Source organism: Protomyctophum bolini (genome assembly GCF_963924005.1).
Source record: "Protomyctophum bolini genome assembly, chromosome: 5".
In the NCBI taxonomy this organism is placed as follows: Eukaryota; Metazoa; Chordata; class Actinopteri; order Myctophiformes; family Myctophidae; genus Protomyctophum; species Protomyctophum bolini.
In genome coordinates, this window is record NC_137866.1 from 31,835,615 (window position 1) to 31,857,894 (window position 22,280).

Genomic DNA, 22,280 nt, shown 5'->3' on the forward strand with positions numbered 1-22,280 from the left:
CTAAGTATTGGACAGTATTAAGATGTTGATATTAATTTTTTATTCAGCTTTAGGGCCCCTAGATTTAAGTTTACTACACCAATCTCTTTGCTAGAAATAGCTGATCTACAACCTCACAACGTGCTGCTTTTGTAATTGCAATTGTGTTGCAAATTGCAATGCATTGCAATTGTGTTTCAGCACGTTGCAATGTAATATTCGTGTAATATATTTTCAGTCGCTGAGTTTGAAGTCGGTTGGTCGGACAGAGAAGTTTAGGGATAAGGATTCCATTCAGAAAGTTGATGATTAGTTTAAAATGTAAAGAATACCTTCCCTATACCCTCAGTCTACTAGGATCAAAGACAGGCATGTGCCAAGGTTCTCCAAGACGTGACTCAATCAAACTATATCTGATTCTCGAGAGGGTCGCTAAATCCAATCAGTCGGAATGCTAATTTAATCCCCAGCAACAGTCAATGTTTTGATCATTCAAATAGTTCAATAGGGCATAGCAGTGGGCGTGGTTTTCTGGCACCACTAGAGATTTACAAAAGAAGTATTCATATCAATTATTTTAAGCCTAGAATGAAGCCATCCGCGATCCTGGTGAATCGTGGCCATAAAACCTTCGATGCTGTGAACAAATAAAAATAAAATACGCTAAATAAAGGATATTTATTAAATTAAATTATTTATATCATTACATATCTTTTTTCTCACATAATCACAGGTTTTATGGTCATGAATCACCAGGATCCTGATTTAATTGATATAAATATTTTGTGTAAATCTCTATGGGAAAAAATGAATGGCAGATTTTTCGCTAGATACTACTGCTATGCCCTATCCACACTAGAAAAGAAAACACAATCAAGCTCATTGATGGCAAAGGCTTTCAGGTTACAGACAGTAGTATGAGCTTGGAGTTAATTTAATAATAATATAATTAATAATTAAGTACGTAATATTAATTTAATATTTGCTAATACAACATGCTGAGAGCTGGTAGATCTGTTATTTTCACTATTACAAATAAATACATAATTTTGTGTTAATCGTAATCGAGGCTCAAACCCGCAACACACTGTCATGCTGGATTACCAGCCAAGGTGCCTGGACCGCTATGCCGACCCAAGCCTCAATTCTGTATTTAATTTGTAATTTTCAAATGATTGAATTATTCGACCCCTCACAATGACCTCTAGCCATGGTACAGTCAAATGGAGTCTGGAGGAAGGTCATTAGATAGTGCCTTGTATTGAGTGCAGCCTAGCTACGTTTGGAACCTCTATATCTACGCTGCTATGCTTTAGCTCCGAGATGAGGTTCAAAGAAAAGCTATCCCTGCGCTGGTATAAATGGAGTCTAGCTGTTTAGAGCCCGTCCACAAGTAGTGGATTAAACCCCTTTCACAGTATTTATTTCAAAAAGTAAAGGTATCAGAACCAAGATGCAGTTGATAAACTTAACATAGGCACCTAACATTTTAACTGAGGCATCAAACAACTGCTTAAATCAGACTTACCGGTAAATAATAATGTAGTACAGTCAACCTCCTTTGGCATGCGCAGTACTGCTTCTGTAAGATTGCATTGGAAAAACTGGGGAAACAAATCGTACTGGCTGACAAACAGGCATCAAACAACTGCTTTTTAAGCGGCTGTTAAAATGTTAGTTTATCAACTACGGTACTTTTTCAGAGAAAAAGAAAAGGAAAATGTACGATTATTGTTAGTGCCAGAAATGTGAGAGGACGAGATATATATTGAAGGATTAACACATATTGTAAGCAGCAAAAGCTTTACGGTAAACAAAAATAACGGCACTTTATTCTAGTATAATAATCACAAAAAGCAGAGTGCCTTTTTCTTAGGTTTGCGTTAGAGGAAAGGTCATGGGTTCACCATAGGGTTCATTCTCCAAGGAGCATGAATGCCCGCGGTAACGTTTAAGCTTATGAGATGTAATTTGTGCAAAGATATTTTAGCCTGAGCCTGGCTTTAGAGGAAAGGTCATGGGGTCACTCAAATTGTTGGGCTCCATCCTCCGTGGAACATAAATCCACTCTGTCAGTCCAGCCATTACATTTTAACATACGTGTACATACGTGTACATTTTAACATTGTGTGCAAGTGTCAACGTCGGCCTAGCGAGCCTGGCCATGGCTGCTGAATGTAATGTATCCATATCTCTGCTGTCGGGAAGAAACCACCCAACTCCAAAACTTTTCAGGACATGAAGAAAACCTTATGTTTTGAAAACAAAGCAATACTGCCTCGTCAAAGTTGGTGTTGTGACGTTATATATTGTCAATTACTTGCGTGAGAGGGGGAGGGGTGGGGGAGTTATCTGCTTTAGCAGACAGTTTGAGGGTCCAATGGAGTTAAGAGGTTTTGTCCGAAGAATGAATGGGCACTGTTTTAAATATTGACAAATCTTGATGAATGTTAAAAGTCCTCTCATGGGGTTTCCCTAGCACAACATCTTTTCAATTGGGATTTCGGTGGAAAAACAAATACATACATGACTCTTTTTGATACAGAGACAGTCATGGCTGCAAGACTAACTGTTCAGGAGAGGATTCTTTTCTTTTTATCCAAAATGAGTTAATAGCACAGGCAGAGTCTTCACATACTAGAGCATGTCTGAAATAACTAAGTGTCAGAGCTGAAATCGACATAAATAAATATGAAATAAATGCTTTAACATGTAGCTTTGGTGTAATGTTATAGTCCACAGAAGTGAACCTTTCAAGCCTGTTTTCTCAACTTGCTGTTTCTCTGCAAGACATTACTCTATAAGCCATATCTCCAAAACTGGTATGTCAAACGGAAAAACCAATATGTCGATTTGAAGCTATGATTCCCTGCTTTCATATGACATGAAAAGAAAGATTAAATTTAAGATTTAATTAAAAAGAAAGTTCAATGACTTCGCCTCGGTCAGAAACGGTCACATATGAATATGGAGGTCCTTCACATGAAAATGTTTAGGCAAGAGACACCATCGTACTGCAGAGCATGATTTCGGTTTTAGAAAGTCATATTTACAGGATGTTAAGGAGAAAGTCATATTTACCGGACATTGAAAGGAGAGACCACACCAGAAGGAGGTCCATGATAGTTAGGATAAAGTTCACTATGACAAAATTCATTATTATTATTTTACTTTTTTTAAACTCCTGTTCTTACTTCACCTTCCTTCTCCTGTCTCCGGGTCTCCTCTCACAGCACATAGACACAGCAACTAACTAATGCTAGGCTTGAGGTGCAAACAGGTGTATGGGGGTAAACGGCAGCACCATTGTTTGTATTTAAAACACTTCAAAAGAGGAGAAGCATGAGGCCTATGTGCCCTGTGGCCTGTTTTCATTCAATCTCTTCTGTCATCCCGAGACAAAGAAAATATGCTCACATTCTTCAGATCCTGATAGTTTAACGAGTATGAAAGGCCACATGTATGGACTTGCTGTTTGGAACACTTCAGCAGCAGTTGATGGAGACGGCCTTTACATGATAGTTTTCCAAAGTTTCGTATTTCTTTTTGTGTTCTCGTACATGCACTAATTATGCATAGAGTATCCCCCTAATTATTTTTACTTGATTCACAATGCTGTTAACATAATTATTAACCCTGGCATCCCTACTTTTGGCCACATTTTTTTACACAAGCTCCCAATGCGTCATTGTTTGACTTGTGAGCTTGTAGATCAGCTTCTAGTTGTTGTACAGTGAAATAGGAAATAATATAACTTGTTTCCATACACATGGAACTTTATAACTTTTTATAACATTCAGCAATAATAATAATAAGATTATTTTCATAGAGGTTTAAGTCTGGTGTTGGGTAACATTGGTTGCCCAGCCATCCGTAATATCCACAAAAATAATTGTGGTTACAATTTTCATGATTCAAGGTCAGTGATTTGACCATGAGAGCATAAAACAGGAGGCTTTAATTGTCAGTGTGGGATGCAAAACATTATAATGCCCTATCGTGTAACATATAGAAATTAGGACACTGGAGCAGCTCAGTCATATCTAATCCTTGGTGTGCACCCTGTGATTGAGAAGGGAAAAGCAGGTACGTAACGGTGGTGGTGTCCCCTTTCCGCTTCCTCCTCTCTCGGTTGTCTAGGTTCCATTGTTGGCTTCCTAATCAATATGTGTGGCTCGCCTTTCGGGTCCGAGTCTCCTTTCTCTACCGAAATCAAGGTCTAGTGGCTTCGTCTTGTGCCCCCATATTGCCAACAAGGTGGCCCAGCTGGAATTTGAAGCCTCCTATTGGAGTCAGCAACTCGGAAGAGGCAAATGTTGAGTTGACCGGACTCTTGTCGGTCTACTCTATTAATCTACACTATTAATTGAACAGTTGCGCAACACAACATATTACGTAAATATTCAAAGTGGTCTCTCCTATGTTATATCCATACCATACTACTGATAGATGATCTTCAAAGTTTTTCAGGCTAAGGACCCCTTAGCTGAGAGAGAGATGAAGCAGGATTCATGTTAAAGTGTATTTCCACACATAAACCACTTAAACTCTCAATACTTTGTGAACTTGACCTTTGGCTCTGTACCAAACCAGAAAATAGCCGATCTACATGCTCACGGTCACAACCCGCCTGCGACACATTGTGAGTTTGTAGATCGGCTATTTTAGGCTAATGTTAATAGTAACAAATTAAGTCCCTGTTGAAGACCCCTGTAGTAATGAATACATTATGTAAAGCATATATATCTCATTGTATTGTACCTTATTACTTCTTTCAGATCCCTACTTTTACCTGTATCTGTGTTTCATGCCTTCTGCGGTTACTGAATCCCCATCGTGACCAGCGAAGGCCCATATGTATCTATTTATCTATCTACATTCACACATCCGCCAGGGGCATCGCACTCACCCCATCACTGGAGGAATAATACCTGATCATCAACTGAACTTCAAGTTGAACATGAGTTATTTTCATCAGGCGATTCAAGTGTAAATCATCACCTTCTAACCCAACTGTACACCCCCATATCAAAAAGGTGGCCACCACTCAGTGATACACACGATATATATGCAGCCCTCCCTCCTTCCCTTCGCCTCTCACAAGCTTCATACCTCCAGCTAAAGGAAAACTCACACACGGCAGTCAAACTCTCCCAAACGCAGGGTTGTTGTCAGGCACCAAATGAAAGACTCCAGTGTTAGTAGTAGCGGGATGGCCATTAGGGCTCTGACTGGGCCTGCAGTCGCCAAAGCACCCCCCCCCTCCCAATCCCCCAACTCTCCCTGTCGACTCTCGAGAGAAGCATGAGAGTGGAGCAGACTTAACTGAGGTATACTTTGTCCCCCTGCTAGGCCTGGAAGGCTCACCTTATGGGCAGGGAGGGCTGTAAACAGAACTCACGAAGAACTGTGGTGGCCCAGAGAACGCAGCCAGCACAAGGTAAATCATTCATCCACCCATCCCCCCCAGTCCCCTCCCCCCTCTCTCTCTCTCTCTCTTTGCCCCCCACCTCTCCAAAAAAGCTCCTATGTGTCAGCCAAAGCGCTTGTTGGTTAAAACCTGCAGCCTTTCCATGGTGGAAGCCTTGCAGAAAGCTGTTGCATACACTGCAAAGTCATTTAACTGAGAGTGCACAGAGGTAACCAAAATGGACCCATAGGTGTCCGACTGGTTACATCTGTACACTCTCTGAGTAACAAACAGATAAATTAAACACTGATTGTACTGTATGGAAATGCATGACTTGAACGATACTAGTGTGGGCTTTGATGTTTCCTAGCGTTTGTGTTGTAAACTAGGTGTTCTGCACATATGACACCGCCCAGAGATTGTTCATTATTGAAACGGTGAGGTTCAGGGATGTTAACAATGTTTTATTCAACGGCCGCCCAGTGCTGGCTCACATGCACACGTGACACTTACATCATGAAACCTGTCGCGTCACCTCTGTTTACACCTGCTTTGTGGACAATGGAGGCTGCTGTTTGTTGTGTGTAGTTAGTATACACACAGTTCCCGTATGCTCGCCACGTACATAACTGCTTCCACTACTGTGTGTGTGTGTGTGTGTGTGTGTGTGTGTGTGTGTGTGTGTGTGTGTGTGTGTGTGTGTGTGTGCCGCCGTGCGTGTGTGCGTGTGCGCAGGCAAACCTGCCAGTGGGGCCAAGCTGAAACAGGCCCGGTCTGTGGGGGCCAGAGGAAGGCCCATGGGGAGAGGCAGTCGGATCCCTGCCCTGGCCCCCCGGACCAGCCGAAGCCAGGCCAGCCGTCACACACCGGGCAAGCGGTGACACTGCACTTCCATAATACTGGGGCTTCCACATCCGAAGGAGGAGGAACCCCCACAATCCACGTAGGGCAGGGTTTGCTGTAGAGTTAAATGTTCTACTTCCAATTATTTGTCTCCACTGAACAAAAAACAATCACCTCCTGGCTTTGGAAAGCTTTAATTAAACCATGCCACTGAGAAGTGTGGCAAGGGACTTGTTTGGCCAAAAATAGGCGATCTACAAGCTTACAACGTGTTACATCGCGATGCGTTGTAAGCTTAATAGATTGACTATTTTCAGCCAGTTGGAGCTGTTGTTCCCGACGGGAGCCATTCTGACAGGCAGTGCTCTGCTCCCTGAATGTATGAAAACATGAAATGTACTCATTCACAGCCTGAGAGGAGCTTAAGCTTTGCAGTACACTTGTTTACATTGTTCATTTATTTTCGTAAAGTAACTTTATACTGGTGTGAATGTTGCATACTGTTAGTCTTTAGCACTTTGCCAAAGTTATTGTGCTTCACTGAATCATCTGTTCTCGTATGTATGGACTGGATTGAATTATATATTTTATGCTAAATGTCTATTGACAATCTTAACGATACCAATACAGCAGAGTTTTTATATGCTGTAATCTAGTGACGGACTTTTTAGAGAACTTGAATTTTGTACTAAACAGAAGTACTAGAAAGAAAATGATTGGATAAAATGTTTATATAGCCTAGCCCCTATTTCTGCTTTTCCAGCATAAAATATCTAATTTTATGGTTTATAAATTCAATTAATCATACTTTATGAGCAGAATACTGTGCTTTATAGTATTGCAGTGGCTGTGATTCACATTTTTCTGTCAGTAAACTCTAATGAAATGACATAATTAAAGTAAAATAATATTTTGCACACTTGCATATCCGTGGTCATAATGGCGATATACTTAACAATAGATTGTGCATTTTCTTGTGCATTTTCACATCAAAGGTTTCTAAAAGTCTAATCTTAATTACTTCCTGTCCAACTAAAATGTGCTGCATTATTTATTACATCAGTAAGCTCTTTCCATTAATAATGAATCATGATTTCATTCACCTGTGTGATCCTCCACATACAGCTGACTCTTGGGCTGCTACAAAGCTAAATTCTTCATCTAACTAATTCTAAACGTAATCGGTACGCTAAATGTATCTGAAAACATTTGAGGTGAGAAATGGGCAATGTTGTAACATAGTGTTCAGCACTGCCTCTTTCTCTCTCTCCCTCACTCTGCACAACGAGAGAAATAAAGCTAACAAAAAAGTGTGATGTCTTTAATGAATAAAACATTTTAACCAATGTTATATAGTAGTATGTACAAGAAGTACATCTGCAGTGGTTGATCTCCCTACTCTTCCATTGAGAAATGTAGACCCTGTTGTTGGGTCGGATACCTACTGGTTGACAAGTAGCTCTGTCTGAATCTCTCTTGGATGAGCAGTAGATATTTTGTTTCCCATATCGGGAGACCCGGGTTGCAATTTTTACCTCTCTCCATCAGGAGAGGACTTAAAGCTTACAAATTGTAGATTTAAGAACAGCATGGACTTTTGGGCATCTACTTTGCTGATAAACTTTTTAGATTTTCCAATAGGCCTGTTGTTATCTCAACATTCATATGGATTAAATATTTAATAGTGCAGTGGAGCATGGTATTGTTGTGCTATGTCAGTCAGCTATGACTTTGCATGTGAGATGTTGTAACAATTGTTACACATTCAAACCAATCCCTTCCTGCTAACACTAACACTTCTGCTTGCATTGATATGGGTCTGTTTCTTAATGTACAGTATGTGTGTTAAATGGAGCCAAATGGATTTGCTACAGTATATTAGAAGATGCATTGTTGTACTTGTCGCTGAATGTCTTCTACTTGGATTTCAAGCTCAGAATGACTTTTTATGTCCATCTATGTTTGTTCAAATAAATTGTATTGACAGTAGTTTCCTAAGCCAAGCAGTTACCTTTTTATATTTACTGCACAATGGACACCATTAACTAGTTCTAAATGACAGCTAAACAACCCTCTCCACCCCTCTGTCTAGCACTCACTATCATTACATTATGGTTGACGATTAATTGCAATTAGCGATTTAATATTTTGTTTGTTTTTGGCATTGAATATTGGAATACCGGTATATAAATAAGAAATACGTTTCTGTGCCTTTTAGGCTTTGTAAACAAAACTTTATGGCCAAAAACAGGCCTATTGGTCCAGCAGATTCATTTAACAGATGAACGGAAACGATTCCAATGATTATGCGAATTCATTCAAATGGAAATAGGAATACTCATAATTCAATTGTCGATCAGACAATTATAATTGTGACTGGCCTAGCAGAATTACTGTATACAACTCCTATACAGAGAACATATTGTACACATTTATTGAAAATGTGCAACAGACATTAAACAAAATACTGTAGCCTCTTGCTACACAGATCTTGGGGGAATATAATTTCAAAATGATAATGTGTGATGATTTCCAGCAATTTATTAAGGGCACATTCTGCTTGAATTCAGTCACATCACCGTAATTCCACTTCCATATTCTGAGAAAGCAGCATGGTTCCATTCCATGCATTGTCTTCTAGGGTGAGGAGAGATTCGTTGCAACAGGAAATCTGCCGTGGTCTCTCTGAACTAGGTGAAAACTAGACATGGAAAAGCACATCACTGTTTTTGTGAATTCAGCGTTAGTATGAGGGTTGAAGCATTCAACCATATTCATTATTTACACAGTTTTATGTACACCTGTACACATACAAGCATCTACAGCAGTAGATTCATTAACATTCTTTGGTTTCTCTACAAATCACATTTATTTAGACAAAACTACAAAATGACAATACAACAATATATTAATTATAAAAACATTTGATTTTGACAATTTTGATATCCTATTTAATAACAATTCAACTGTATGATAATCTTTATTCTAAGCAGTTTACCTTCACAGATAAATGTGCAATGAGTCGCCTTTAAGGCCAGTCCACACCATTGCAACTCCTGCAACATGCAACTCCTTGCAACCCCAAATGGCAGTTGCAAGAAGTTGCATTGGTGTGGATTGGATTTAAAACAGTGTTGCAAGGAGTTGCATTGGTGTGGACTGGCCTTTATAGTGTTATTTGATTATCACACTGACGCCATCAAAAGTAAAAGTACGGTAACTGTACTAGACATTCAAAATTTGACCGGGCTGTGCATCAAGTTGACATTTCATGTGCTAAAATGGTTTATATTTGGTTTATGCCATGCAATATTTTGTTGCTGTTGGACCTTGTTTCTCCATATTTAATCTTTTATGTTGTATATATCTTTACGATGGTGTCCCACTGGAGTAGTGACAATAGCAGATCTACAAGCTCAAAATGTGTCACATTGTCATGCTCGAAATAAGGACGCCAGGTTGAAAGTGGTTTCGCTTGTCTGTGGGTTCCATAAATATTTAACCAATGAAAAGTTTTAACAAGAGCTTGTGACTATATATATAATTGGTACCATTGGAACACTATTTATTATTTTCCATTTCTTGAAAACTGTTTTGGCCTACAAGGTTTCTGCCTGACAGACAACAGTTTACAGTGCATTGTAAATTTGCATTGTAATATTTTGACTTGTCACATGATGTGGTCTAGTCTATACGTGTGTAGAGTGTCAGCTCTCACATCCAGGGGGTAATGGAAAAAGCGGTAGATAAGGGGCTTTTCTTTTGCAGTTCATTTTTCCTGTGAAAGTGCATGTTGTCATTTTTGTCAGTTATCTCCTAACCTCAAAAATGCCTGACACTGTGATGTCATCTCCCCACGTTGTCCCAGACTGCGCAGACTGTAGAGGGAGAGGCTGACAATCTGACATTAGCTTACATATGATTTATTATTATTTTGTGAGCTGTTAACCCCAACCCTATACACACTATTTTGAAATTCTGATCCTTTGTCTATTCTAACATTACAGAATAGACAAACAACCCCCAAATCAAATCTATCAATCGTGCATGTCTAGTGCGTGTCTAGAGCCCAGGGGAAATAGGTAAAATACAGTACTGCTCTCCAACTTTTAAATGGACAGTTAATTAGAATATCATAAAATATCACATAAAATATCACATCACACAAATGCAAGGTAGCCCTTATTGTAAATTTACCCTGAGGGTTAATTTGAGAGGGTACGGATGGAACCAAATGGAGCCTTTTCATTCTGAGGGTAGGTCTATACAAATGGAACCAAATGCACCATAACCTATTGTGACTTGTGAGAGTTTACAAATAGAAATAAATGGTGCTTTTAGGCTCCATTTGGTTCCATTTGTACAATCTCAGAGTTAAATGAACACTCTGGACTTTACAGTGTATGTAGTCCTGTGTGCTTGTGAGGTGAGTGTGTGGAGTCTGAGTGGGATGCATTTTGACCGTCATCACATGGAAGTCCTCTTTGCGCAGACGAGGTCCTCGCTGTGCACCACGCTCCACATCTTGAGCAGGTCCTGCGAGCTGAGCTTGTGCACCACAATGAGGTCCTTGTAGAAGCACGGCTCGCTGTTCATGGGGCTGACCCTGCGCTTGGTGATGCCAAAGGTCCTGAAGCCTGGGTGCAGCTCCGGCGCCAGGCGCAGCCTCTGAAGGCACATGCCTAGAAACACGTCGTCGATGGGATACAATTCCAGGTCCTCTGACACCACGAACAGTCGCCTGGCGAGCTGGGATGACATTAGAAACCCCCCTCCCCCGACATAAGGGGGGTATGGCTTGTCATACAGCTCTTTAGGAATGTAGTATTTGCTCTGGCGGTTCCGGATGGGTATCGCCTTAGAGATGGTGTCGCCCACGAATAAGTTGGCGACTTTGTGGCCCTCGACCTTGAAGCCGATCAGGTCCAACAGATTGTTTGTGTTGACAAACACGTCGTCGTCTCCCTTGAATATGAACTCCGTGCTCGTGCAGTGGATGTCAAACCATTTCAGAAAGTTGACCTCCTTGAGTGTGAGGTTGAAGAACGTGTCCATGAAATCCCACTGCAGGATGTCCCCGTAGATCTGGTCCTCGTACTGGATCAGCTTCTGGAGGTTTTTGGCGTCCTTGCCGCTCGTCGGACTCCCCAGGAGGAACAGCGTTTTGATCTTCTTCCCGTCGACGGTCCGTTCCCTGCCCCATGTCTGGCGCACGGCCTCCCGCCGGTCGTGCTGCTCTATGACGGACTTGACCACCATGAGCAGGTGGACATCTCCACCCCTGCACGTCTCAGGGTGGTTGATCAGCATCGGGAAGTACCTGCGGTCGTACAAGAACCCACATTTTGTGTTACTTATATATTTCACTTTCATTTTTTTGTTCATTTCATCGTCTACTCATGGGTTATGTGAACACCCCAGATTTTTAATTGTCCCGCCCCCTTCTTATACAAACCCATTGTAACCCAACCTCGATTTTAACCATGTTAGATTCGTCGAAAACACCTGTTGTTTTTTCTGGTGACTCATACTGCCCTCCTAATACATGAGGTGCCCGTGTTTTTACTTTTTTCTACTTTCCCTGAATTATTAAAACATATGACGAATCTCACGTATTAGAAGGGCAGTATCAGTCACCAGAAGAGAATGTGTGTTTTCGATGAATCTATCATGGTTATAGTGGAGTTTGAAGTTACAATGGGTTTGTATGGCTATATAGGAAGGGGGTGTGGCAGCTAACATTAATAACAAATATCTAAATACTGAAACGAGCCACATAAAAACTGTCTGAGGTGTTCACATAAGCCTGAGTAGAAGATAAAATGACCAAAGGTTGTTTTTTTAAGTGAAATATCCCTTTAAGTTCAAATAACAGTATAGGCCTACTGCTATATATAAATAATGCAAATTCCATTACAACAGTATTGGCATTAAAATATAGCTGTCAAGCTCTGTGCTGTAGGAAATGCAAAAGTGCTGCTGATTTGTATGATGTAATGAAGTAAAAAATAAACTGTAGGCCTACAATATTTCTGTACTGAGATGTATAGTGGAAATAGCCACACACTGACTAAAAGCTATCAGTACTGACAAAAACACAAAGAAAACTGAAGTAGAATATAGGCTACAGTAAAAGTAGTAGATGTACCACAAAATTGTAGGCCTACTTTAAGTACAATCAAACACTGTAATTATTAATTACAGTGTTTGATTGTAGGCCTATACGTTCAAGTTCAAGAGTAAATGCCACAGAACTTTTGGTTACTTTCCACCACTGAGTAGTAGGCCTATAGTAGTAGTATAGTTATAGTCTACCTGCAGTGTCTATGTAACACGAACTGGTGGAATCTAGGATCCAGACGCTTGAACCAGTCCTTGGTCCTCACGGCCGCGTCCTCGCTGCAGTTCATGACGTGCACGTCCCAGGTGGCCGCCGAGGGTGTCGCGTTGGAGACGGTGACCCGTTGAGGCGCGTCCAGCTCGTCGCCCGGCGACACAGGAGAGAAATTCCCCACTCTCATCACGACACCCTTGTTTTCTTTGAGGGAAACACATTCCTGTCCACCGCACCATCCCGCGTCCCGGCTGCTTTTAAGACCAATAACGTCTTTATCCGCGACTTTTAACTTGTGGATCATGAGAAAGGACGCAAAAATGAGACACAAACTCAGGAGAGTTTTCAACAGACCGACCCTCTTTCTCCTGAAAAAGTGATCCATTGCTATTGCGCACAGCAGGGTGTTTTTAACACCGAGAAATCCTTAAATAATATATTACCTTTTATTGGCATAGTGTGCCAAAGGCCTACCTTGTTTTTTTTAAGTCCCATTCGAATGCACCACCATCGTTCTTAATTTGTATCCCCCTTGAACTTAGATCCATTCAACTTGTGTCTGCGCCCGATGCCATGAGCGATGCCATGAGCCTCCATCCAGTGAAAGCCCCCCTCAGAGACACAATGATCTTCCATCGGAGACAGAATTGTGTCCCATCATGAACATATCCTTCATTTTGAGCAAATGGCTCATATCGCAGCTACATCTCTTCATCCTCTGTGTTGGCAGACTGAGTGGCTGCTGAGTGGCTCTGTGTGTAGTGACCCCTCCACCGGTCCACCCTCCTCCGACTACTCTTTCCTCTCCACCCTCCCTCTTCTAAGGAGCTCTGTGACAGTTTCTCGTTTCCTCCACACATCACAGGTGCGGCATGGCCACCGTATTGCATAGGGACCAGGACTTGTGTTGCATTCAGACCTGGACTAGTCTGGAATAAAAAACTTCCAGCCTAAATACACAGACAAGTCACAAGTATAGGCAGTTAGACTTATCTTGTGTAGGCTAAGATCAGTTAAATGGCAAATGATTTGGTCACATGTTAAGTAATAATACACTTAACTGCTTAAAATAAACGTGCATTATTAGCCATAATACAATTTGGTTATTTAAAAAAAAGGTCAATTTTGTCCATTGCTGGTATTGCTGACGCTATTCTGAATGATTAAACTATACTAAAGTTAAATGACAGATTGCTTTAACCAAAAAAGTTACAACACGCACGCACACACACACACACACACACACACACACACACACACACACACACACACACACACACACACACACACACACACACACACACACACACACACAGTCACAGTCACAGTCACACACACAAACACACGGTCACACACACAAACACTCGATTCACTCTGCACGTTGAGAAGGCTTACAGTGCCCCCTGGTGTTCATGTGTCACATTTCTGCCACAACTCTGACGTCAATAAATTGAAGTTGCTTGTTACATAGCTATAGCTATAACAGATTAGGTAGGCTACCTTTTGTTTTATGATTGATTGATTGATTGATTGAATCATTTATTAACAGATTGGAGAATTACAGTACATTTCAAGCACAACTCAATACAAAACTATTAACTGTGGACGACACCATAAAGCATTACATTGGACCTATTGTATAGTTTACAAAAACGAATAGCTAATGCACACACACACACACACACACACACACACACACACACACACACACACACACACACACACACACACACAGCATCATGTATAACTTGTGCAAAGGAAACAAACAGCAGAGGGTGCTGTTTTCCTTTTATTGCCGATGGGTTCCCAGATTGGATGACTTTAGTAATTTATGCATCTGTTGTTGTTGTTTTTACTCCAGCGACACCGTCGTACTCCGGAGTATAAGGAGGAGGAGGAGGAGGGGCGACCTGCAGTTGAACTGCGCCCTCTCTCGTGACTCACACAGAACTACCGGGAAAAGCAGCCAGGCGGCGGACAGACACAGAGCAGACCACACAACACTATAACCACACCACCACGGTCACTAGTGTCAAACAGACCAGACCTGACGAGACGAGACGCCGCCTTTAATAAACACTGTCCTCTTCTCAGAATAAAGCAAGGATAACAACAAATACTGCAACAAGGAATTGGCTCACGTTGTGTTTCTACATATGGCGTGAAAGTGAAACGGACTGACTCGGGGGTCCCGGGGCCGGGGTCGTGACTCGAGAGCCGAGCAGAAGCGTTCCGGTCCGACCGTCCGTCGTAGTCAGAGACTGTGGGGGGTCCGCTGGCTGCGTTTGGAAATAATGAGAACGAAGGTGAGTGTCTGTTTACCTCGTTTTTCTTTTTTGCCTAAAACACTAGCCGATCTACAAGCTCACGGCGCGTTCAGCCGCGACACGCTGTGAGCTTGTAGATCGGCTATTTTTGGCGAGCGGCACGACTCCTCGTCGTGTGGAAAAAGCCCCTTCTTTTCGTCTACTCTAGAGTAGGCTACCCATCCACTGCAGTCCTCCTCGGGTTACACACGTTATTATTATACAGCTACAATCTGTTAATTTAACGACGGCTTGTAGTTGTAACATCAGAACGTCGGGAAAGTTTAAGACGTTCCATCTGATTAAAGAGACAGCTAGGCGGCGCCTCGTTTACAACGCTGTTGTTTCGCCATGCATGCATGCAGTTGCTAGTGTGTGAGGGTGTTTGTGTATTCACTGACATTTACTTGGCATCGATGCCACCATGCCAAGACAGATGCCAACAACGTGCTGATTGCTGATGGGAACCACTTGGTCGTAAATAAGCCTTCTTCGCGCTACAAACGGTGGTGGAAAGTATCTCAGCAATTTGCAAGTGAATAGAGCTGCAAGTAAAGTAGCCCTAGTGGTAGGCTACTGCTTGTACTTTATGTATTTTCATTTTATTATGCAGATTCTAACTACATTTGAGAGGTTAATACTGTAGGCTGCTTTCTACTTCACTATATATCTTTGGTAGCTTTGGTTATAACGTTTCTGATATGTCACAAATTGATGATCAGCTTTTTTTTTTAAAATACAACACATTAGCACATTAGAGATTAATTAAGTGATTTCTGGCCTTTTAATGTTTACTTGGCAGTGCTTGCACATTGCTGCTTCAACATTATCAATATGCTGTCATATATCAGACGGACCAGACTAATATACTTTATTTATAGCCTAGTAGGTCTACATTTGGCTGCTAATGCAATTTTATTTTCAAGTAAAATTTGTCTTGCAGAACCTTTACTTGCAATGCATTATTATACTGTATGTAGGGTGTAGGCTATACATTGCAGTATTGGTACTTTAAGCCCATTTTCAACCTATATTCATATAATTGGTCCTCACGGCATGATGCTGATAAAATGGTACTTTTCTCCCCTACTCGATCTGTGTCTCAGAGGAGGGCTGTGTGCAGTTCAGAAACCCGCCTACCACTACCAGTGACATTGTTAGGCATGTTTTTCTTTTCACTTAAAGCAAATAAATAAGGCAAGAACAATGGCTTATATTATAGAATGATAAGCCAAACTTTCCAGGAATAGAAAGCCTGCCGTTTCTGTTAGCTTGGATTCCCTATCGATGATGTCACAGTGGTAGGCGGGTTTCTGAACTGTCCACAGCCCTCTGACCAAGATAGGTTGAAAATATACTCTAATACAGAATTCATTTTTTACTATACAATCTGTATGGTAGACTATGTTAATACAATTCGATCAATTCGATCTCTGCACTGGTTAGAGATGGTCTCCTAGTACTCTTCCATGAGAACTTTAGACCCGGGTGTAAGTAGTACTGTGCAATATCTCCCCACCCTGGCCAAGTGGGGATTCCATATTTTCTTCACTTTTCACCCTTCGCAGATGTCTGGTCGACTTGGCAACCTGAAGAGGAGGAGGGGCAAGTGTGTCTCAGATAAGGTTTGCATTGAAAATGGAGTGGAGAAATGACCAAAAAAACCCAGCAGCAAGCACTTTCTCAACAAGACTTGTTGAGAAATGGTCTGCATCATCGACAATTTATTTCAACTTATTTCCTCAGGCCTCTGCAAAGAGGAGAACGGATATGAAAAGACCAAAGACAGCCTGCGCAGCTTCCCCCACGGTTGGTGGTGCTAACAGCAGACAAGCACACGGTCCCATTATGGAGTCTCTCATCAGCTGTGAGTGCCACCTGTCACTGGACAGAAGGCGCTGCGCGGCGTCGCCGCAGCCCGACGAGCAGGAGGGCAAAGAGAACGACGCCGGCGTGAGGTTGGAGCCCGGTGTGTGCAGAGCAAAAGGCTTGGTGGATAAACGGGAGGCAGAGCTGATGGATGACGACGGCGGTCCCGAGAAGATCACCTTCCCGGATGATGACAGTAATCAGATTCTGCCCGTGGAGCAATTCTTTGGTAACCTTGATGTTGTGCAGGTGAGGCACTGTAGAGCAGTGGTTAAAAGGACTCCTAAATGTATATGCGTTTGACCACGCGGACCCCCATTTGAAAAAAAATTGTGCCAGAAGATTTGTCAAAAAACCCCCCGGAAATGACAGATTTAAAAGCTCACAACGTGTCGGCTATTTTGGAAAATGTGACAAAATGGGGCTCAAGTGTTTAAAACTATTAATTTTGTTAGTGAACCCATGGGGGTCCCTGGATCCCACTTTGAGAATGACTTCTGTAGACTATTTACCGATACCTGGGGGAACTGGAATAAATTATTGCATTTCTGTAAACAATGATTTCCATGGAAACTTCTCCCTAACATGACCCACATTTTCACCATCTGAATGCTGAATATTGGCTGTTAATAGTATTTAAGATGCACTGATTGATTGGCCATTTAATATCAGCACAATATTGATTGTACATAACCTAATTGCATTTTAAAAGAGAAATCTATACTTTATATAGCTAAACTGCATTTTAAAAACAGACTTGTTACTTTAGAATTCACATAACACTTAATCCTGGGGAATAATCAGCTTATTTCCCCCTTGCATGTGACGGATTCCATCCAGGCAGATGATCAAATACAATTCCAATCTAATGTAAACATAAAAGATTTGACAACAGAACAGATTGGTGCATGTACTGTTTTTGGCTTGTGCAGTCTACAGTACACATAAGGGCAGTGCCTTAACCACAATTAACCTGGTGTCCCTAATCTAAATATAGTGAAAATAGCCTACAAGTGAATAAACATTGAGGAGAGTGCCTTGGAATCTTTTTCTTTTAGCATTTTTGTTATTTGTTGTACTTGAGAAACCGAAGCAACACAGTAGAGAAGTGAAGCCAGCTGTGCAGTAGCGATGATTATCAAAGGCTTTGCAGAATCAGGCTTGAGCAAAGTTGTTGCACAGCAACTGATAGCAGTCCTTTTTTGCTCCTGTAAAATTGTTTTATTATTTGATCTACATAGTTTTAATTGTCAGTATAAATAGTCTTCAAAAACAAACGCATCATGATTTGAAGTACTGTACATACTGCTTTCTCATCTGTGATTCTTCAATTTAAAGAAACACATTAATGAAGTGCTTAAAAACGGTTTTACGTCAAATACAAACAGCGGATCTACAAGCTGAACGCGTTGTGAGCTTCTATACCCATTTTTGCCAAATGTTTTCCTAATGTCGCTGAATATTGGCCTATTTTTATGGCATGTCGATGAATGTTTGCCTATTACGGCATGCTTGCCCAGAATAGGGATGCTAGGGTCATGATGGTAAAAACACCCAATTTATGTAATGTATAGTATGTCACAATAATGTCAGTAAAATGTTCTTTAAAAAACAACGCCCCATTAAAAAAGTTTTACTTTTAATGAAAGAAAGAAGAGAAAGGGCTCCTTGCACAGTGCACACTATCTTCTTCACCTGCACTTGAAAATATATTTATTGGGAACGGGAACAGCAATTCGGTACACAGACCGTCATCAGGTTATCTGATCTGAAGATTACATAATGAATGTCTGTACTGAAATGTAGTTCGGAGTTCCTGTTCCAAATAAACACATTTTTATTTTGCAGCTGAAGAAGATGGTTGTGCCAGGAGACAGGAGTACTTCTAAAAAGATGTCCTTTTACTTTCATACCTCAAATTGTACTTTAACTTTTCAAGTAGATGATTATTTCCACTTTTACTAGAGCAGGTAGTTTGTGTACTTCTGTCACCTCTACTTCTACAAGCTCATAGTGAGCTTGTAGATCTGCTATTTTTGCTTGGGGGATCCCTAGAACAACATATTTTCAGATAGGGGTCGGTGGCCAATTACATACTATATAATTCTAGGGGTTCTTGACATGAAATAGTTTGAGCACCATTGACATAGAAACATAGGATTTTCACAAAGACATTTGTAAAATCGTCCTCAAAGTTGAATGATTCCACATCTACGCTACGGTATGTTCCAGAGTCAAGCTTGGAAACATAATAAAAAAAATTCTGCAGCAATCACTCACCTTGACTGATTCAGAAGTGGACAGAGGTCGTTCAAACTTAAATACATAATAAATGCGAAATACAAAGTTAAACCTTTGTGTAATCCTCCCAGTTATATACTAGTAGGGCATGGGTTCCAAACCTTTCAGCCCACGTCTCCAAAATAATGCTACCATTGACTCGTGACCCCAACCTAACCCCGGAGGTAATTTTATGCACATAAGCGTGCACATTTGTCGTGTATTAAGCCTAAGGCTATGTAGGGGTCTTTGAACAAAGTAGAGTATAGTTAAAATGTATTTGTAATCATTTTTACATTGAATTTCACTCATTCTGTTGAATGCATAAAAAAATACACACCAGTATGAAGTGAGGGGCGCTCTTATCATCACACATTATCTCATTCTGGCCAATCACAATTTGCGTCCTCACTTTTGTGGAAAGTTGAGCCCTAAAAAAATGGGTTTTTTTCATGACCCAAATATACTTTGCGACCCCACAATCGGTGTCCCGCGACGGGAACCCATGTACTAGGGAACAGGCATAGATAGACCTTACAGTATGCTTCAATCACCAGACATGGGACTCCCATGACTGTCTATTAACCACTTGAACCCTAAGTAGAAGGCCTAGTATAGACCTGTGGTGGACTCTGGTAAATGAAGTATATAGGGTTTAAGTATTTAACAAGCAGGATAAAGTCCTCCTGATGTGACGAATTGACTAGTCAAACATCACAGCGATAGGATTTCCTCTCCTGTCCAAACAAGCAACTCGAAGGCAGCTGCCTTTTGCTTTTTCTTCTTTGTCACAGGAATATCTGCAAAGGCCAGCAGCCACATCCATGAGGAGCCGGCGAGAACACAGGAGACAACACTTCTATGCGCCTGAAGAGTCAGACAGTGATGAAGACGTGTGCCACTCTGACATGCAGTGTGACGACAGAGGAGGCAGTTAGGGTAATACTATAGGGTAAGGCCTGCTATGGAGGACACTGTGCCAAGGAAGAAGCCAAATAAAACTGACATGGTTGACCATGTGATTGTTGGAGAGATTTAGTCCATTTAGTGGCTGCAGTAATGCAATATTACTTACTTACTTACGCCTATAGCCCAACTTTGGGCATAGGCCACGAACAAGAGCTCTCCAGACATCACTGTCAATGCAATATGGTGCTATTGAAATAGGCTATGCTTCATAATGTAGTTTGGAAGTTAAAATTTTACAGGCTCTACAGTCTTTTTTGATATATGGCTGGAGTGTGTTAATTATCCTGTGGTACTTTTCAATGGTTTATCTCAGCATGCCATACTGCTTGTATTGCAGCAGTTTAAAGTGTTGTGCCTTGTTGTGACTTGTGAGATTGTACCGGGGTGATTATATTTCAAACTAAAACAGTAATGGGCACAAGATGGAGTTGCTTTGCAAGATAAACCCCACATTGGAACAGCTCAGATAATCAATTGTAAATGAAAAGGGTCGACCTTTATAGAAACCACCAGCCTTGTCACTAAATTAGATACAAACATGAAATGCTTGATTCAAACAGCTTTTTCTAGCCAAATAAACAATATCTTCGTTCAATGCCCAATTCAAGCACCAGGGTTCACTAATGTCCTGCATACTATGATGTTTTTTTTTCATTTTAAATTTCAATCAAAGAATCGATCCAAAATGCAACTTTTAATATGGAAACTTTAATGCTTATGACCCATTGATCAACATGTCTTCATATTTCGTAAGTAGCCTAATTATTAATTGGCCTGAGAAATAGAACATGCTCCTGTGTAACATGTTCCGTGTTCGTTTCCAGAGGGACTTAAAAGAAAATTGTAAGCCGTGGTTTGAATCCATTCTATCATAACAAAAATTGCATACCGTATGTATAAAGATGTGTAGATCAGCATTCATTTTACTACTAGCCTGCTATTCCGACGTACTGCCATTCCGACGAGCTCAATACTAACCCTAAACGCACGCAGAAGCCACGTAATCGAAATGGCGGTGCGTCGGAAATTCGGAATGCAACTCTGTTCCCCAATTGTTACTCTGTTGCACAACCAAGTATATAGATCTTAAAGGAGAATTCCATGCTAGAAGGCTTTCTTACCTTTATTTGTAGTTGTTACGTCTCCACCAAAGAGGTCCAGGTGTTATTCTGTGCAAAAGTGCATTATTGGCTATTTCCCCTAATATAAGCCCTCATATTTGGGTTTATGTGCTAATTCGCTTATTTCCATCTAAATAAGTAGTAAAGTGTGCCGCTTGGGATACCATTTACATTATAAAGAGAGGATACATACAAAATAAATAGATTTTTGAGCGATGGAAATAAGCGAATAACACAACACCACATAGCCACACTCAATTCAATGCAATTCATTGAGGGCTTATGGTAGGGGGAATAGCCAATAATGCACTTTTGCACAAAATAACACCTGGACCTCTTTGGTGGGGACGTAACCACTACAAATAAAGCCTTCTAGCATGGAATTCTCCTTAAAGGACCACTTCACCACTTTTCAACCTATCTTCATATAATAGGTCCTCACTAATAATCATGATAAAATGACACGATTTTGTTCTACTCAGTCTGTGTCTCATAGGAGGGCTGGGGGCAGTTTAGAAACCGTCTTCCAGTGACATCATTAGGCAGATTTGTATTTAAACAAGATTTTTTTACAAAAATGTTAAGAGATCATTATCGTGAGAACGATGGCTTCCATTTTCGCATTGCAACTTTTCAGGACTAGAAAGCCTGCAGTTTCTATTAGCTTGGATTCCCCTTCGATGATGTCACTGGAAGACAGTTTGTGAACTGCCCACAGCCCTCCTATGAGACACAGACCGATTAGAAAAGAATGGGCCATTCTTTCATGATTATTAGTCAGGACCTATTATATGAAGATAGGTTGAAAAGTGGTGAAGTGGTCCTTTAAGTTAACACTGGCTCATTTAGCCACTACATGGTTCCCTCAGTTAACACCATGTTTTACCATGATCTTACATGAGTGATGCAAAAGGGCTACTACAAAAACACTGGCACTAAATGTTTTGTTGATGATTGGTGGCCTGAAGATCATATGAAGACATGATTTGTGCGAAATGTAAATTTGTATATAGTTTTGCATCAATTGAGACTAAAGATATTTGCACTAACAAAAATATTGTTTATATCTGCTAAGGTAAATACTAGTGCACTATTGTGTATATATTGTTGATTCATATAAACCCAGCAATCAGACATTCAATATATTTTTGATAAATGGTTTTTGTATT

At 40.9% G+C, this 22,280-nt stretch overlaps 3 protein-coding genes across 7 annotated transcripts in view; 2 read left to right on the forward strand and 1 right to left on the reverse strand.

Annotated features, from left to right (window-relative positions):
* The window catches only part of cep104 (centrosomal protein 104), a 79,611-nt gene extending 71,337 nt beyond the window's left edge, over window positions 1–8,274 (forward strand). For both annotated transcript variants that reach the window (XM_080764097.1, XM_080764098.1), the window contains exons 21-22: window positions 5,332–5,419; window positions 6,125–8,274. In XM_080764097.1, the coding sequence (XP_080620223.1) occupies window positions 5,332–5,419; window positions 6,125–6,270 (234 nt within the window). In that variant the 3' untranslated portion in view covers window positions 6,271–8,274. The remainder of the gene's footprint in view (window positions 1–5,331; window positions 5,420–6,124) is intronic.
* Window positions 8,275–8,643: 369 nt separating this feature from the next.
* Window positions 8,644–13,311, reverse strand: b3gnt7l (UDP-GlcNAc:betaGal beta-1,3-N-acetylglucosaminyltransferase 7, like). The gene is made up of 2 exons (XM_080763245.1): window positions 12,548–13,311; window positions 8,644–11,552 (listed from the first exon to the last, which is right to left on the reverse strand). Exons 1-2 carry the CDS (start codon window positions 12,949–12,951, stop codon window positions 10,700–10,702), a joined length of 1,257 nt encoding a protein of 418 aa, XP_080619371.1. The 5' UTR covers window positions 12,952–13,311; the 3' UTR covers window positions 8,644–10,699.
* A 1,216-nt stretch (window positions 13,312–14,527) lies between these two features.
* Window positions 14,528–21,656, forward strand: cUnh1orf174 (chromosome Un C1orf174 homolog). Of its 4 annotated transcripts, XM_080764870.1 has the most exons (4): window positions 14,528–14,872; window positions 16,441–16,497; window positions 16,619–16,990; window positions 19,816–20,246. In XM_080764870.1, exons 1-4 carry the CDS (start codon window positions 14,861–14,863, stop codon window positions 19,957–19,959), a joined length of 585 nt encoding a protein of 194 aa, XP_080620996.1. In that variant the 5' UTR covers window positions 14,528–14,860; the 3' UTR covers window positions 19,960–20,246. The 4 variants fall into 4 exon arrangements, 3 of the variants coding, with proteins under 3 accessions (XP_080620996.1, XP_080620997.1, XP_080620995.1); XM_080764871.1 differs by lacking the exon at window positions 16,441–16,497; XR_013964152.1 differs by lacking the exons at window positions 14,528–14,872; window positions 16,441–16,497 and having other exon boundaries at window positions 16,505–16,990; window positions 19,816–20,079; window positions 20,163–21,656.
* Window positions 21,657–22,280: the final 624 nt, after the last annotated feature.

Excerpts from the sequence above, each read along its gene's own strand:
- cUnh1orf174 (XM_080764869.1), top strand. The coding sequence starts at position 16,511 with ATGGAGTGGAGAAATGACCAAAAAAACCCAGCAGCAAGCACTTTCTCA. Across the intron at positions 16,991-19,815 it reads GTAACCTTGATGTTGTGCAG|GAATATCTGCAAAGGCCAGC; the intron begins GTGAGGCACTGT and ends TCTTTGTCACAG.
- b3gnt7l (XM_080763245.1), bottom strand. The coding sequence starts at position 12,951 with ATGGATCACTTTTTCAGGAGAAAGAGGGTCGGTCTGTTGAAAACTCTC. Across the intron at positions 11,553-12,547 it reads GTGTTACATAGACACTGCAG|GTACTTCCCGATGCTGATCA; the intron begins GTAGACTATAAC and ends GTACGACCGCAG.